The sequence below is a fragment of the Octopus bimaculoides genome, chromosome 4, assembly GCF_046866305.1.
Source record: "Octopus bimaculoides isolate indiv1 chromosome 4, ASM4686630v1, whole genome shotgun sequence".
NCBI classification, from domain to species: Eukaryota; Metazoa; Mollusca; class Cephalopoda; order Octopoda; family Octopodidae; genus Octopus; species Octopus bimaculoides.
In genome coordinates this window covers 120256128-120273735 of record NC_142931.1, presented here as the reverse complement: position 1 = coordinate 120273735, position 17608 = coordinate 120256128, and the positions used below count along the sequence as shown (strand labels likewise).

General features: G+C 34.1%; 1 protein-coding gene across 5 annotated transcripts in view; it reads left to right on the top strand.

Annotated features, from left to right (window-relative positions):
* Positions 1 to 5649, top strand: part of LOC106874863 (vesicle-associated membrane protein-associated protein A) — an 80255-nt gene extending 74606 nt beyond the window's left edge. For all 5 annotated transcript variants that reach the window (XM_052967393.2, XM_014922759.3, XM_014922758.3 and 2 more), the window contains 2 exons: positions 1478 to 1576; positions 3259 to 5649. In XM_052967393.2, the coding sequence (XP_052823353.1) occupies positions 1478 to 1576; positions 3259 to 3444 (285 nt within the window). In that variant the 3' untranslated portion in view covers positions 3445 to 5649. The remainder of the gene's footprint in view (positions 1 to 1477; positions 1577 to 3258) is intronic.
* The last annotated feature ends 11959 nt before the right edge of the window (positions 5650 to 17608 follow it).

Genomic DNA, 17608 nt, shown 5'->3' with positions numbered 1-17608 from the left:
TCATGATTAACATTTTCTTATTGATAACTATTATTAGGTGGCACAATTAGAAGGCTTGAAAGTAAAAATTTCCAACAAAATCAATGATAATTGGTAATTCTTTTGTTATTCAAATCAAGAAATTTCAGGTTATTAAGCAGTTTCAATTACACACGAGGTTCAACATCTGTGGTTGGATAGCCAGTTGATGTTGTTTAACCCTTTCGTTACTAACCCGGCCGTAGCTGGGCGAAAATTTTTTTGGTTCATAAGACTAGCCGGCCGAGCGTACCCATTGTTATTTAAATGTATATTTGAACCCAAACTTCGTTAGTACATTCGTTCAAACACCTGATTTCACTTTGCAAACAGTTGAGTTATTGTCTCTGACATTATTTGGCGTGATATTTGAACTCAGTGAATTTTGGAAGATTTTTTTCCACATTTTTTGTGGCGTTAATTTTTTTCAACTTTGAAGATGAAGAGGAGTTTCATGCTATCAAGCAGTGATTCCGAATTTGAAGGTTTTTCAACAGAAGATATGGAGATATCGAAGAAAAGAATGAATGAGCTACAAAAGTACGTGGTGAACGATAATGAATCGGATATTTCTGTATCCGAAACTGAAAGCAGCGACGGCAACAGCGAGGATGATTTTACACCAGAAAAAGATTTTAAAAATATTTTTATTAACAATTTTTCTGAGGAAACAGGGTCTAACCATAGTCTTTCTCAGGAAGCGAAACCTTTAGACTTCTTTTTCATGCTTGTTTGAAATGATTACTGCGGAAACAAACCGTTACGCAGATTGTAAACAAACCGGAAAAAAAAAGATAGCTTGTGGTTTCCTGCAACTGTAGATGAAATACGGGCATTTTTTGCCATAAATATTATTATGGGTATTAGACAATTACCCAGAATAACAAATTACTGGAGCGATCAGGAACCTTTTGGCGATGAATATATTTCCAGTATTATGAACAAGTACGATTTGTGAAGCTGAACCAATATTTACATGTGAGAGACACTAGCAGTAACCCCCCCCCCAGTACGTGGAGAACTTAGAGACAAAAATTATGCAATAGAATTGATTAAGAACCCTTTCTTTAATTATGTTACAAATATCACATTAATATGTTGATAAATAAAAAAGTTACAGGTGTTTAATGAGACTAGTCTAAATTCATGATTATTTTAGAATTTAATTGAAACTCATGAGGGGTGTATTTTGGCCAGAAATATAGTAACGAAAGGGTTAAAGTATCTGGCAGCTTTTTCTAGAATATGTAATTACATTTATGAACAAATCAACTGAGTTTGTTTCAATTCTCTAAAGAGTAATTTTATTGGGCAAAAGTTTTATTTTTCATTTTTTAAATTAACAATGTAGAAGGTTAGTTTAATATATTGAATGGTGTATTGGGGAAAACAGCAGAAATATATATATATATATATGAAATATATATTACATTTTTCATTTTTGAAACTTTCTTTTCAGATCAATAATGTAGAAGCTGAATTGCAGAAAGCATCAGAAAGCAATAAAAGGTTGATAATGGAAATGAATCAGCTTAAAGATGAAAATAATCAGCTGAGAGTAAGTATTTTTCTTTATTTATTATCTTTGAAATAGCTAAGATGAGTGATAAATATTTTTGTAAGAAATAGGCAACTAACAAGTGAAATAAGACATTCCTTACCTGAAAAACAGGTGTTAGCACACAGAAAGGTCATTTGGGTATAAAACAATGCCTTAATTATATACTCTTCTAATTCATACTAGCATGGGAAAATGGATGTAAAAATGAACAAATGGAAAATTAGCAAATTTTTGGACCCCCCCCCCTCCCAAATTATTCAGAGACACCATCTGTATGAGAAGCAATAGTTAAGTTAGAATCAGCATATTAAATGTAGGGATGATAGGGGGGTGGGGAGTAAATAGAAATACATATGCAGTGAAAGATGATAATTCAATGACTGATGATTTATAAAATGTTTAGAACAAAAGTGAGTGAAATTATGTCCTTTGACACAAAATTATTTGTAATTCTAAGAATATGTCAATGCTTTGAAGTAACACTATATAGAACACTACCAGTACCAAAGAGGGAACTTCTGTGCAGTTGTTTGACCTGCTAAAAATAGCAGCCAAATTCCTCTTCATTCACACCCTACCATTTGGAGGTGGGGTGGGGAGACACAGGCTTAGAAGGACTCGGCAAGAATTTCTCTGATCAAAGGTTGGTTCAATCAGTGTTGATCTAGAGTTGAGCAACTTGCCAGAATATGTGAAACTCAATGGGACTTGAGGGTAACAGTAATCTGAGATATTTTCATTAAATATTTCATCCAAAATTGTTTTATTTACCTCACTCCAATTTAGTTTCAAATATTTCATATTGCAGGATATGAAACATTTGTTTTTTTTTCTTGGTTGTGGGGACTGCTGAATAACTAGTTTGAATTTTTAATTCTCGACAACATAAAATTTCCTTTGTTATTGGGAAAATACACATGAGATTTGAGTTAGATTAGTTTTCCTAAAATTTTGAAGGTTTCTTGTAAGCTTCTGAAGCTATATATATATATATATATATATATATATATATATATATATATATACACACATACACATGCACACACAAATATATTCTTTGATGGCTAAAAAAAATTTCCCTACGTAACAGAATATTTTTTCCATATTGAATTCAAACATGTCACTTTGTGTGTGTGTGTTTGCCTACAGTCATTGGCATCCTGACAAACTGAATTTTTCTTTTGTTAACACTACTATAACTATCAGTATCACTGCTACTATGATGGTTTTGGCTTTTCAGTATTTATTGGCTTGATCCCAACCCAACTCCGAGCTATTCTCTGCACTTGCTTTACAGTTTCTTGCCAACTCCACTCTATATACCTCTCTTCCACCAATAATGTGTAATTTCTTCCTGTTCATGTCTCACATTAGAATCTCCTTTATACCAACATATTTCCTCAGATTACTGACTTAGAAATTAAGAAAGTATTTGCTTTATAATGAACTCTTCCAGATTTCCTGTTTTACTCCAAAAAAGCTTCTCTTACAATCTTCTCATTCAGAAACAAAGTAAAAATAGAAAAAAGAAATTTGTCTCTATTGTTTCATTAACTAACAACAACGATATAATTTAATTCTGTTTAAATAGCTGTGTTATATACTCACAATTATTCTGTTTTTCTCTTTGATGTTCTTTTCAAATGTATATTTTAGTAAATGTTTGCATTCTGTTGCAGGATGAAAGCGTACGTCTGCGTAAGGTTGCCATGACAGAAACTTTAAGTTCCACACCAAGCTATAACTCTAGCCAGCCATCATCTTCATCAGTACAAGCCAGCTTTCAAGGAGGCCCACTTCATCCCGCTGTTTATCTCCTCGCAGCTCTTCTACTTGGGCTTTTTCTGGGCAAGTTGCTGCTGTAACCACAGCTGTGACTGATCTCAACTTATATCCAGTGGCTCCTCAACATGGTGGTGCTGACAAATACTATTACAATGATACCATTGCTATTCATGCCCACTGAAAGAGAAAAAGCAACCTTATGTGCAAATTTTACCAGCTTAGGCAACAGGAACCCTCAATCGTGTGGATAAACTGATATGAAGAGATATTAATATTGTTTGTTAGGATGGGCGGGGGTGGTGTTCTTTAAAAAAAATGTAACAAAAATATGTAAAAAACAAAAACAACAAAAATTTCAAAAAAAATCCCCTTTGTTCGAATTCAAAGACATTAACGAAGTTATATTTCCCAATATTATCAGCCTTCCTCCTATTGGCTTTTTACTTATTCAGAGCATGTTCTTGTGTTCTGTCTCCTGTCCCTCTTATCATTTGAGTAATTTTAAAGATAAGATTACAATTACTTTTATTATTCATTACAATGACAAATTTAAGCAATTGCTGTGAACATGGGGAAATAATTCTAATTTTACCTAACCAGTTCGATTTCTTTCTTTTTCCCATCCTTCCTTCAGAGATAAATAGTAAATGCCAAGATAATTTTCCTTTCTCCCCACCCTCTTTTGAAAAAAAAAAATACAAAATTATAAATATTAATTTAACTCTATTCATCTAACTTGCCCATATTAAAACCAGTTCAGTAGTCTGATCAAATATTATTTTAAATTAAAATTACCATATCCATTTGACAGCTGCTGTTAAAAATCTTGTTTGTTGTGGGTTCTAGAATCTAATATAAACTCTTGTGGTGAATTTAATATTATTGCTCTTTATTATATTCCATCAAAAATTCTTGTCTTTATTCAAAGAAAAAAAAAAAAAAAACAACAACCCAAAAACTATTAGATGTTGCTTTAATTACTTCAGTTGACTCTACATTCTTCTTTCAAATAATAAGATTTATATTTTTTGATTTAGTTATATTAAAAATTATATTACTCCTATCAAGGTTTGAATTTTGTATCCTGAGTGCAACGTTATTTCAGCTTTCAAATCAATTACATAAGTATTAATTAGCAAGTAACAACTAATTCTCCCTTAATATGTATAGCTGAACAATTTCAATTAGATGGGTTTAAAACCTGAATAGTAGTTTTAATGTATTAAAATAAAGACATTTCTCTACTGCATAGTTCTTTCATTTCTTCATTCTCTCTCTCTCTCCCTCTCTTTTTTTTAATGATTGAATAAAGTCCCTTTAAAATATCAGTTTTCATGTTTTTTTTTTATACTTTCAATCTGTAATCTTATTTATCATTTAAATTAAAATCTTCAATCTGTTTTACATTGAGTTAGACACAAAAACTTATGTAATTTCTGTGAAGAAACTAACTTGTGGCAGCTTCATTATTGATCACATAGATTAATTTCAAATGATGATTACATCAATATTTTCTCTAATTAAAGGTTCAGGTAAGGAATTTTCAGTTTCCTTAGCAACTAGTTTTCAGGATATTTCTTTTTTATTTCTTTGTATTTTATTTTCAATATATCCTGTGCCTAAATGAAAACAAACAAAACAGTGAAAATATTTCAGGAAAAAAAAAATAGGGAAGTATAACAGACAAATTAAGAAATTACTTGGCAATATGGTAAATTTTCCCCTTTTAATTTTTTTTTCTTTTTTTTTTTTTTGGTTTATCAAGCTAAGTATTAGATTGTTAATGATACTTTATCTCAAGTTCTAACGTTGTGGAAAACTGGTTTCCTTTTTTTGGAGTGCCAAATTTTTCTGCTATGTACACCTGAGCTGGATGATCTTTTTATATTTCCACATGTTATATTATCCGTATAATCTATTAGTTATCTTGCTAAAAACCACATTTAAGCAGCTTTAATGTTTTCCAATAACTTGTAACATTTCCATTAGCTTGGCCAGTTTTTCTGTTAACTGTTGGGGCCAGCTTCCCTATCCAGTTAATGTTGTAGTTCTGTCGATAATTAACTTGCTATCAGTCTCTAACCTATTTTGTAAAAAGGAAAAAAAAAACTTTTTCCAGAATTGTGCTTAGTAACCCACTAATTAATTATTGCACATTTTATGTATTTAATTTTGTGCTCAGGTCTTCTGCTATATTAAACCACTTCAGTTTGTATAATCACTTATGGATAACAATAAAATTACAGAAAAAATTTCCATCCAGAGATAAAGTATAATTAAAAGCCTTTTGTTGTCCATTTGTTTTTCTTTCTTTTCACTGTCTAAAGATTATAAATGATATATTATATATATATATATATATATATATATACACACACATACATATGTACTCTACACACAAAACAAGCACCATCCTATAAATTAAATACCAGTCACCAAATGAATTATTTTGTTTGTTGATTCAATTTTTAACAATTAATATGCCAGCTAATTATTATTTTTTTGTATTTCTAATTTTGTAAATGTTAACAACTTAATTAATGTAACTTACACATTATTTAGGCAATTATTTTTCTATTATTAACGTTTGTACATTTTGATTCTAAACTGAAACCATACATAACTCATATATGACAATCTATTATATCTTATATTATAATACTGATTTGGATTTACTGACAGTTCATAAAGCAGAGAGGATGGGGCTCATTTTTAATAGCTGAATTTAGGGTTTCTTGAATGGTGTTTGGCTGTTTTGTAGGTGTGTTTGGTCATCACATGTAGATGTCTGTTGGTTTAGGTATGGGTTTGTTCCTAAATAGACATAAAAACTCTCATATCAAACAGCATGACCATGTTTCTTTTGAAGCTTTTGCATTATAGCTGTACCATTGACCTGAAATAAATGCTATTACAATTAAGCTCTTGTCATTTATTTTTCCTTTTGTTTTTAAATATTGGTTTGATATATTAAAGATTTAATATATTCTTTCTTGCTTAATGTTATTGGTCTTTTCTTTTTTCTTCTGAGGAAACACTTGGATAATTTTACATATTTAGCAAAGAAACATCATCATCATCGTTTAACGTCTGCTTTCCATGCTAGCATGGGTTGGACGATTTTACTGAGGACTGGCGAACCAGATGGCTACACCAGGTTCCAATCTGATTTGGCAGAGTTTCTACAGCTGGATGTCCTTCCTAACGCCAACCACTCCGAGAGTGTAGTGGGTGCTTTTATGTGCCACCGGCACAAAGGCCAGTCAGGAGGTACTGGCAACGGCCATGCTCGAAATGGTGTATTTTACGTGCCACCTGCACAGGAGCCAGTCCAGCGGTACTGGCAACGAACTCACTCGAATGTCTTTTCACGTGCCCAAGTGCCAGGAAGGCGACGTTGGTAACGATCACGCTCAAATGGTGCTATTTACGTGCCACTGGCACGGAAGCCAGACAGCTGGTGCTCTGGCAACGATCACGCTCGGACGGTGCTCTTTGTGATCTACTGGTACAGGTGCCATCACGATTTCGCTTTCACTTGCCCCGACAGGTCTTCGTAAGCCGAGTTTAGTGTCCAACGAAGGAATGTTACGCGTGAGTTGGCTGGCTATATCCCTGGCAGAGGCCTTGGATTTTGGTCTCACTTGGCTTGCCGGGTCCAAAAAAAAACAAAAAACGAAAATTAAAGTCAGATACTTCATTTGTTATTGTTTGGCAGGTGTAACAGGTTAAAATGATGGGGAAGACGTATTTAACTTCAGATGAATCATTTAGTTGCATAGGCTATTTGACTTAGATTAATTTGTGTTATGCACTTTAACACTTTTGTTGCCATATTTCTATAAAAATAAACTGATTTTGCTTCTATTAATTTTGAAAATAACGAAGAATTTATTAAAATAACTTTGTAATTATTAACTGGTGTTTGGGCCATAGATTAAAAGAAAATTTTAATTTCGATCTCTTTAAAACTCCAAGTTTGTGCTGTAGACCCAAGGACAGTCACAAGCTGGTTGGTATCAAAAGGGATAATGGTCAATGAGTACGGTACAAAGAAATTTATATTTGTATTTACATAAATATATTAGATGACTTGAAACCTATTTGAAGAAGTATTAATAAATGCACAAGAATGGAAGATTCTTTCATCTGCTGATAAAAAATTAATTCTATTAAAACCATCCTACTTGAAATACAACTATCAATATATGTTGGATACAGTTTATTACTGTAGCAAGTGCCAATCTCTGTCACTCTACAATCATTTCCTGAATCAGCTGCCTCTCCAGGACACTATTCTAATAGCTTCCTAACGACATTCCCCCTCTACACAGCCCTGACAAACACACACACCAACAATAGCATCATCAATAACCCTGCTAACCTTCCTAAACACATCTGGGATACATACTATTGAAAGATGAGTGCAGAAGAACGACTTATGCTTCAAGTGATCACATCCTTCATGCCTCTCTTTGCTGTATCCACCACTATAATAACCTCTAGGTATACAAAAACAGGTTGGATGGTAGAAATTAGTGCAACAGGTCAGGAATATTACTGCAAAGAAGTACTACATACAATAAATTCTTCCATGTTGAGGGTCATTGAATATGAGCAAGTTATTCCATGACTATTTTCTTTTATGGTGCGTGATGTGATGTGAAGAAACAGCTGCTCTAAGCCGTCAGTTTTATTCTTTACTAGTTTCATTTATTGGATTGTGGTCATACTGGAACACAATTTTTGAAGTTTGCTCTAAGCCATCAGTTTAATTCTTTACTAGTTTAATTTATTGGATTGTGGCCATACCAGAGCACAATTTTTGAAGTTCTCACCCTCTCATACTGATCCTAGTTCTTATTTCAGTTTTGTTCTTATTTTACTAATCTCTATTTTTTTTAGCACATTACACAAACAGGCTTCTATACAGTTTCCATTTACCAAGTTCTACTTGCAAGGTTTGGTCAAGAAGACACATAAAGTTGTTACATTGCAGGATTGAATCTAGAACCACATTGTTGCAAAGTGAATGCTGACATAGTTGTGTGGTTCATTCATTCATTTTGTTAAATGTTTGTTTTTCATGCTAGTATGGCTTAGATGGGCATAAATTCAATTCAGGATTTTAATGGCTGGATTCACTTCCTGTCATTAACCCATATCCATTTTTCAAGTAAGTGGTTACATTTAATTATTGTTCAGAAGCCAAGTATTTCTGAGCAGTATGAAAACCTATGTACTTGTGCTAATAAGTTCTTGTGAAAGAGTTCTAAAGCTACCATTTATCTTTTCATAAAATAGAAGGAATGTGTTATCAATCTCTTGTTTAATGAAAATTGCAATTGATTCTTCGTTAGTTTTTTTAGACTAATAAAAGTTAGTGAAAAAAGAATTTAGGCATCAAAATATTCAAGTAATAAAATTAGGTATTTCCATTACGTTAGATGTGGGGAAATTAGGCTGTGAAGAGAATATAATAATATAGAATAATCTTTGGTATTAGATTATGTGTAATATAGGCGTAGGAGTGGCTGTGTGGTAAATAGCTTGCTTACCAGCCACATGGTTCCGGGTTCAGTTCCACTACTTGGCACCTTGGGCAAGTGTCTTCTACTATAGCTTTGGGCTGACCAAAGCCTTGTGAGTGTATTTGGTAGACAGAAACTGAAAGAAGCCCGTCGTGTATATATATATATGTATGTGTTTGTCCCCCCCCCCCAACATCGCTTGACAACCGATGCTGGTGTGTTTACGTCCCCGTAACTTAGCGGTTCGGCAAAATAGACCGATAGAATAAGTACTAGGCTTCCAAAGAATAAGTCCTGGGGTCGATTTGCTCGACTAAAGGCGGTGCTCCAGCATGGCCACAGTCAAATGACTGAAACAAGTAAAAAAAAAAGGAGTATAACTTGAATATACTGTGTAAGACTGGGATCTCTGTTGACTTGTGGTTAGTGTCATTGAAGCTACTTAATATAAGTCTACTAGTTTAAGTGGTCAGGGTTGTAATGGTACTTTGTAGTAAGCACAGCTATATGGTTCACAAAAGATAGTGTTTGAATCCTGTAGGTTATGTTACGATTTTTTTCTGTTTGTATCTTCCATGGTTGCATAATGAAATACAGTGTCCCTACCAAAAATTAATGTGTACATATCAATTGGTTTAAAATTGGTATATCCACTTGTGTTATTTAGTGACCATTTAAGCAAAGTGTTCATGGATGGTTGACAGGTTGTATGTAAATCTGAAGAAGAAGCAGGAACTCTTGAAATATGCTTATATACTCATTACCCATTCTTCTGTTTTTGATCACATTGTTTACATTGACATTCGTATACAAAACATAAATGTCAGTGCTGGCTCTAATTTCTAAAAAAAAAAAAAAAAGTGATATATATATATTACTATACTTTGAATACTGTGCTGACTGTACATGTAAACATATATTTCTGTTTATCAGCTGACTCAACAATGACTACCTTCTATTCTACAGAGGTAAATGTCAGTAGTGTGGGTGCACAGATAGATGACTGAAAACATCCATCCACATATGTCAAGTATGCTGACAGAAGAATTTGGGTTCAGGAGTGTTTTGCAGACCACTTCTTGGCCCTCTCTGCTGCTGTATTGCTGGCTTCAGATAACTTGGAATCTTTGTGTATGGACCGAACAAGTACCATTTGATTTGGTCTGTAGCAATGGCAAACAATGGTAGGAATAATAAATTGTCATGTGCACAATGAACAGTAAGAATCAGAATGAGGACACGTTCATTTTTATGTTCTGGCATATTCAAACATGACTATGTTATTTGCTTTTGTACATTGTCACTGGAGAGCAACAACTTTCAGATGAATGAGTGTTCATAACACTATTTAATGTAAGGGAACTTTGGGACATCTGGTATTTCGACTTTGTATCTTCTTAGCCTAAGCTACCCTGCAGTAATGAATTTTAGTTTTTGGCTTTTATTTATCCTAGGGATCTTTGAAAGGTGTCTTTAAATAACTACTGGCTTTCATGGAATTGCTTTCTTTGTAGTTTACTCCTAGAACTTTCTTTGATGATGGGCTGGTGTGCATGTTGCATGTTCTTTTCAACATAACACCTGTTTATTTGGAAGAAATTTGAGGATTAAAGGTGCCCATCAAAAATATTTAACCTGTGATAAAGATCACAATTTATTTTAATTTTTTTTTATTACAATTCTAATGAAACTGGGGTCTTAAAACTCTTGATTTTTAAACAGAATTCTATAAAAAGTTTGCTTTTATGTTTGTGATTTAGAGACACAAATCTCTCAAAAAATGATTGCCAAAAACCAATCCTTCAAAAGACATCTGATATGACTGAACATTCATCTAATGATTGCTCCTTTAAAAATACTTGGCATAATGTATCCATGTCATGCAATTTGATATTCAAAAACACACCCCTAAGTACATACTCTATTGTCTGTATTGCAATATCTCTTCCTATGTATTTTAGCCATCCCAAACATCCTACACTTCTTATATCCTGTCCTCTAAATTGTAGGGTTTCACTTTCTGTTCAGCTAAAATAAACTAATATGTAGGAAGAGTGTGTGTGTGTGCATGCCCGCATGCATATGCACGTGCACACACACACACATACTCCTTCACATATGTGTGTATGTGTATGGATACACACACATACACAAATGTATTAATGTGTGTGTTCTTGTTAGTGACCAGGTCACAGTTTGCACTGCGAGAATTTTGATATCATGTAACAGATGATAAATATTTCAGTGAAATTAACAGTTTTTGTGTGTTTCTGAATGGCTAGAATGTGTCTTCCATGCTGCAATCATTTTAATTTCAACCCACTGTCTCAGATCAAAGCATTTGCTTAGAAAGAACACCTATGAAATACATACATACATACACACATACATGCACACATACATACACACATGCATACATACATACATATATACACACATACATACATACACACATACATACATACATATATACGTACATACATACAAACATACATACATACATACATACATACATATGCTAAGGTGACCCTGTAATTTTGTTAGAAGGTATACATAGGCGCAGGAGTGGCTGTGTGGTAAGTAGCTTGCTTACCAACCGCATGGTTCCGGGTTCATTCCCACTGCGTGGCATCTTGGGCAAGTGCCTTCTACTATAGCCTCGGGCCGACCAAAGCCTTGTGAGTGGATTTGGTAGACGGAAACTGAAAGAAGCCTATCGTATATATGTATATATATGTGTATTTGTGTGTATATGTTTGTGTGTCTGTGTTTGTCCCCCCAACATCGCTTGACAACCGATGGTGGTGTGTTTACGTCCCCGTAACTTAGCGGTTCGGCAAAAGAGACCGATAGAATAAGTACTAGGCTTACAAAGAATAAGTCCTGGGGTCGATTAGCTTGACTAAAAAAAGGCGGTGCTCCAGCATGGCCACAGTCAAATGACTGAAACAAGTAAAAGAGAGTATCTATATATATAAAAATGAGAATGTGTGTCTGTCTGTCTGTCTGTCTGTCTGTGTGAATCCCTAAAACTCGAGAACTACGCAACCAATTTCATTCAAATTTTACAGATGCCTTACTTAGGGTTCCAGTTGTGTTTTAGTCAAAAAAAATTTTTAACTTCTTCCAGAGTTCGAGCCCACAGCAACATAATATCTCCTACACTATTTAAGTATTACGTGTCAAAAGTGAAACAAAAACACTCATGTCAAATACTTTCACTTTAAAAATGAAACTATTCTACTAACTGAAACAATCACATTTCGATACTGTAATGACAGATACTTTCAGAGAGAGAGAGAAAGAGAGAGAGAGAGATGTATATGTATACATATAGATGTATATGTACACGTTATTCCACTAACTGAAACAATCACATTTCGATACTTTCAGAGAGAGAGAAAGAGATGTATATGTATACATATACATGTATATGTACACGTATATGCATAGATATATATACATAGATATAGATTTATATGCATACATGTATATGTATACACATGTGTAGATGTATATATATATAGATGTACATGTAATATGTACACATATATACATATATATGCATGCATATAGATATCTATACATATATACACCCATCACACACAAACACATGCACACAAACACACACATTAGTCATTTGTTTTCTTATCCAAAACTACGTCAAAAGTACTGAACGGATCTTTATGAAATTTGGAAATTATATTCTATGTATAACGGCCATAACTCCCATGAAAATTCATATATTTTTGATGTTGATGAAATTTTAACCCGAACATAACAGATGAGCATTATTTGTAATTCAACGGTACAACAGTGTAAGACTACCCTTTCAGATATACTTTCATTGTGATTTCTGCAATGTGGTGCATAAATTGTCAAGTAAATGAGACGCATCTTTGCCTCCACTGATTCACTTGCAAAGTGTTGAGTAAAATTATTTCGTTGCAGACATCCTTTGGGTCTTTTTATTATCACTACGACACACATAGTCCCCAGTTGGTAACATTGATTTCAAGGCCCTCCTAGATGAGAGACTGGCATTCCACTTAATGTCTATGTTCCATGCTGGCATGGATTGGAGAGTTATTAATGTAGAAATATGGTATCGTAGCTACTAACAGTTGAGGGTTGCGTAGTCTAGACGGCGTTTTTAGATTTCATTATTCTCTTTAACCCGGGCAAAGCCGGGTATTTCTGCTAGTATATATATATATATATATATATATATATGCATGTGTGTGTGTGGACATGACTAGATTTGATGCAAAGTTATTTTATCAAAATCCCTCTCATTTATTCCCTAAGCTGAAAGTACACAAAATCTTTTTGCTTCTTTCCTTCACTTTTTTCCATTCCTCTTCTCCATTTAACACTTCTTAACGTTTATAATACCACATCTGCATTAAACTACATTGCTTTTGTTTCAATTTATTTTGAAAATAATGAAGAGTTTGGCAAAATAACTTTGGCATTATTAAGCTGGTGTTTGGAACATAAATGAGCAATGAAATATTAGTGGAAGATTTTAATCTAGAATATTTAAAATAGGGAATTTGTATCAAGCAATCAGAGGTGGTTTCAGGTGGGTTGGTAGTAAAGGAGTTAAATCTTTAGCTAAAGACCTCCTAGCATATTGTACCTATTTCTTGTCTTCAACTTAATTCTCCAAATCTAAAATACCCAATACAACTACACATAGCTGTATATGCTTGCCAAAGCAACATTCATTTGCAGGCGTGCATGCACACACACACACACACACAAACACTTACACACACACTTACACATACACACACTCTCTCTCTCGTGCACACACACACACACACAAACACTTACACAAACACACACACACACACTTACACATACACACACTCACTCTTTCACACACACACACACACTTACACATACACACACTCACTCTTTCACACACACACACACTTACACATACACACACTCACTCTTTCACACACACACACACACACACACACAGACGCCTACCCATTTCTTCTGCTTCAAACATGCTTTCTTAACTGACTGACTGAAGGTAATATTTCCCCACCCCGCCATGCTGCTGCCTTCTGCTCCCTTCACCATACCCACCTTCTGGTAACACCCTTCCAACAGCCTCTGTAAGTATCTAGCCCCTCCCATTCTCACCCTATTATTAGCAAATCCTTTGTTCTAGTCACACTCTGAAAATTTCAGGAGGTAAAACTTATAAGTAACTGTGCTATTCATGATAGGAAGAAAAAAATGTGGCTTTGTGATAATAAGTTTGCTTCCAAACCACATGTGTGCATGTGTGTGTGTGTTTGTGTGTGTTTGAATTTGTTTGCTTTCCCCTAGCACTTAACAACCACTGTTGGTTTGTTTATGTCCCCATAGCTTAGCAGTGCAGCAAAAAGTAACCAGTTGAATAAATACCAGACTTATAAACACTGGGGTTGAATTTGTTTGACTAAACCCTTCAAAGTGGTGTCCCAGCATGGCCGCAGTCCTATGACGAACAGGTGAAAAAGGATAAGACAAGTGTCCATTTATAGATGACATAAGAATGTAAATTACCAGTGGATTTGATTTTACAGAAACTGTGCAGATGGTTGTTAAGAGGAGAGAGAGAGAGAGAGAGAGGTGGGTGAGACACAGACAGACAGAGAAACAGAGAGAGTCAAGGTGTTGTAGTGTTGGAAGATATTGTTAATTGTTGTTTCTGTTAGAAATAGAGGGTGATCGTGCAATAGAGTAATAGTTGAAAGTTCAGAGGGGTAGCCTCTCTTAGGAATGGGAGGGACACGCCATAACATTGTTCCAAAGATTAGAGTAAATCTCTCTCATGTTCATCCATTGGAGCGACAAGGACTATCAGGTCATCTTTCAGGATGACTGATGACTTGCATTACCATCTGGAGACTATGTGGGACCTAGTGATAATAAAAAGACTCAAAGGAGGTCTGCAACCAAATAACTTTACTCAACATTTTGCAACTGAATCAGTGGAGGCAAAGATGCCTCTCATTTACTTGACAATTTATGCACCACATTGCAGAAATCACAGTCTAAGTATATCTCAAAGCAAACTCTTACACTGTTGTACCATTGAATTACAAATAATGCTCATCTTTTATGCTCGGGTGACCCTACAGCTTCCAAGAGTACAACTGTATTCGTCTTTGCTTAGATAAAATGACTAAATTGTGGATGTTAAGTCCCCATGAAGGGGTCTTTCTAACTTCTAAGAAGATGAAATTTTAGAAATATTACTTCATTTGTGTCTAATATCTATGGTTAAAATTTCATCAACAGCAAAAATATATGAATTTTTATGGGGGTAATGGCCCTTATGCATAGAATATAATTTCCAAATTTCATAAAGATCCATTCAGTACTTTTGACCTAGTTTTGGATCATAAAAAATATGACCCCATTAGGGGGTCTTAGAATCCTGATGAGAAGTGGAAACTTTGAGAATACTTCTTGATGTGTGTCAATTACCCATGGTTGAAATTTCATCAACATCAAAAATTTATGAATTTTCATGGTGGTTCTGCCCCCTTTAAGCCATCTCAAATTCAAACCAAACATATTGCATCATACCCGCCCTTATGCATTGAATCTAAGTTCCAAATATCACAAGGACCCATTCAGTAATTTTGGTCTATGAAATTGTATGAAACACAGCATTACCCTTCTCCCTAGGCTTGGATTTTGCGTTCCAAATTTCATTAGGATTGGTGCAGTAGTTTTCGAATGTATATGTAACACACGAACACACATAAAGACATTGACTTTTATATAATAGATATGAATATGCACATATACATACATGTATATATGTGTGTGTGTATTATATATATATATATATATATATATATATATATATATATATATACACATATATACACACACATGCAAAAAGATAAATTGATAGATAACTGAGTGGGCAAACAAAAATATGAGACACTGCCTAGTGCCTTTTTTTTATTTTGATAAGCCTGGTACTTATTCTATCAGTTTCTTCTTGTCAAACCAGTAAGTTATGGAGATGTAAATAGACGAACAGCAATTGTGAAGCAGTGATGAGGGAGAAACACAGAAACAAAGACACACACACATACACTTAGATATATACATACATATATATATGATTGATTTCTTTCAGTTTCTATCTACAAAATCCACTCACAAGGTTATAGCAGAAGACACATGCCAAGTCACCACACAGTGGGACTGAACTCAGGACCATGTGTTTTGGAACTAAGTTTCTTACCGCACAGCTACACCTGCACCTATGCTTATGTGTGTGTGTGTGTGTGTGTGTGTGTGTGTGTATGTGTATGTGTGTGTATGGATGTATATATGTATTCATGTATATATGTGTATATATATATGTGTACATATTACATGTACATCTATATATATACGTCTACACATATACATGTATACATATACATCTATATCTATATATATATATATATACATCTATACATTCTCATGAAACACATTCTCATCTTTATATATATAGAAGCTATATATATGTGTGTGTGTGTGTGTGTGTGTGTGCATATATGACCATCCCTAAGTATAGCAATAACTGTTTTAACACATGATTTCACATCAAGATTCTTGCAAAACAAATACATAAACGTATATATGTATATGTGTATACAGCTCAGCAAGGTCACCACTATTATCTCCCTGCCATTCAGCCTCTTCCTTCCAGTCATTTCATCATGTTGAAGCATTAACCCATACACATTTTTGTTTTCTCTCTCTCTCTCTCTGTTTTATTTTTTTTCTCTCTCCATTGTTTTCCTCTCAACCCTCTCTGTCGAAGAGCATAGGCTCAATACATCAAAGACTTTTCTGTTCCTCCTGAGCGTCAAACTTGTAGGTGCAGTTACCTCCCTTGACAGTGGGTTTAAACAAGCTCGCTAGATGGCCCTAGAGCATGAGATTCTGATACAAGGCCTTATGACTTTCTCTTTTCTTGTTAAAACATCAGACTGTAAGGACATGATCTAATCATCTCTCACACCACACGCCAGCTAGCAAACAGGAGGCAACACACAGGAGAAGATCATGGCCTTCACACATCAACCATTTCTGTTTATCATTCAGCTTTTATACATATATGTGGCCGGCATTAAAGACATTTAATGTTACAGTCTTGTTTTATATATATTCTTTATACCGTGTTCTTGTCAAATGATATTACAGCCTTCTGAAGAGAGTCATGTTTAGATGGTATTGGTATCATGGTTGTGGATCCATTTAAAAACTAATACACCTGCTTGTTGTTCCCTCACCAGTCTTTGTCGTTTGTTTTTTCTATATTTGAACTATATATGAATATCTATTATGTACATACATGTATATGTACACACACATGTAAATACATGTGTGTGTGTATGTGCGTGTGTATTTATGTATGTATGTATGTATGTATCTATGTAGGTAGGTAGGTAGGTAGGTTGGTGTGTATGTATGAACATTGATAGTGTCCATTTTTTTGTCACTACTTTTAAAATATTTATTAATTTCTATTTTCACTTCTTGATATTTTTTTTCCTTTACATAAATATATAATACCAGGATTAAACAGAATTAAAGATCCAACTGACAGTATGTGACAAAACACGACAAAAAGAAAATTAAAAGAATTAAAAAATAGGTCGTCTGTATGATATTGTTAATTATCTATCAAACTGCC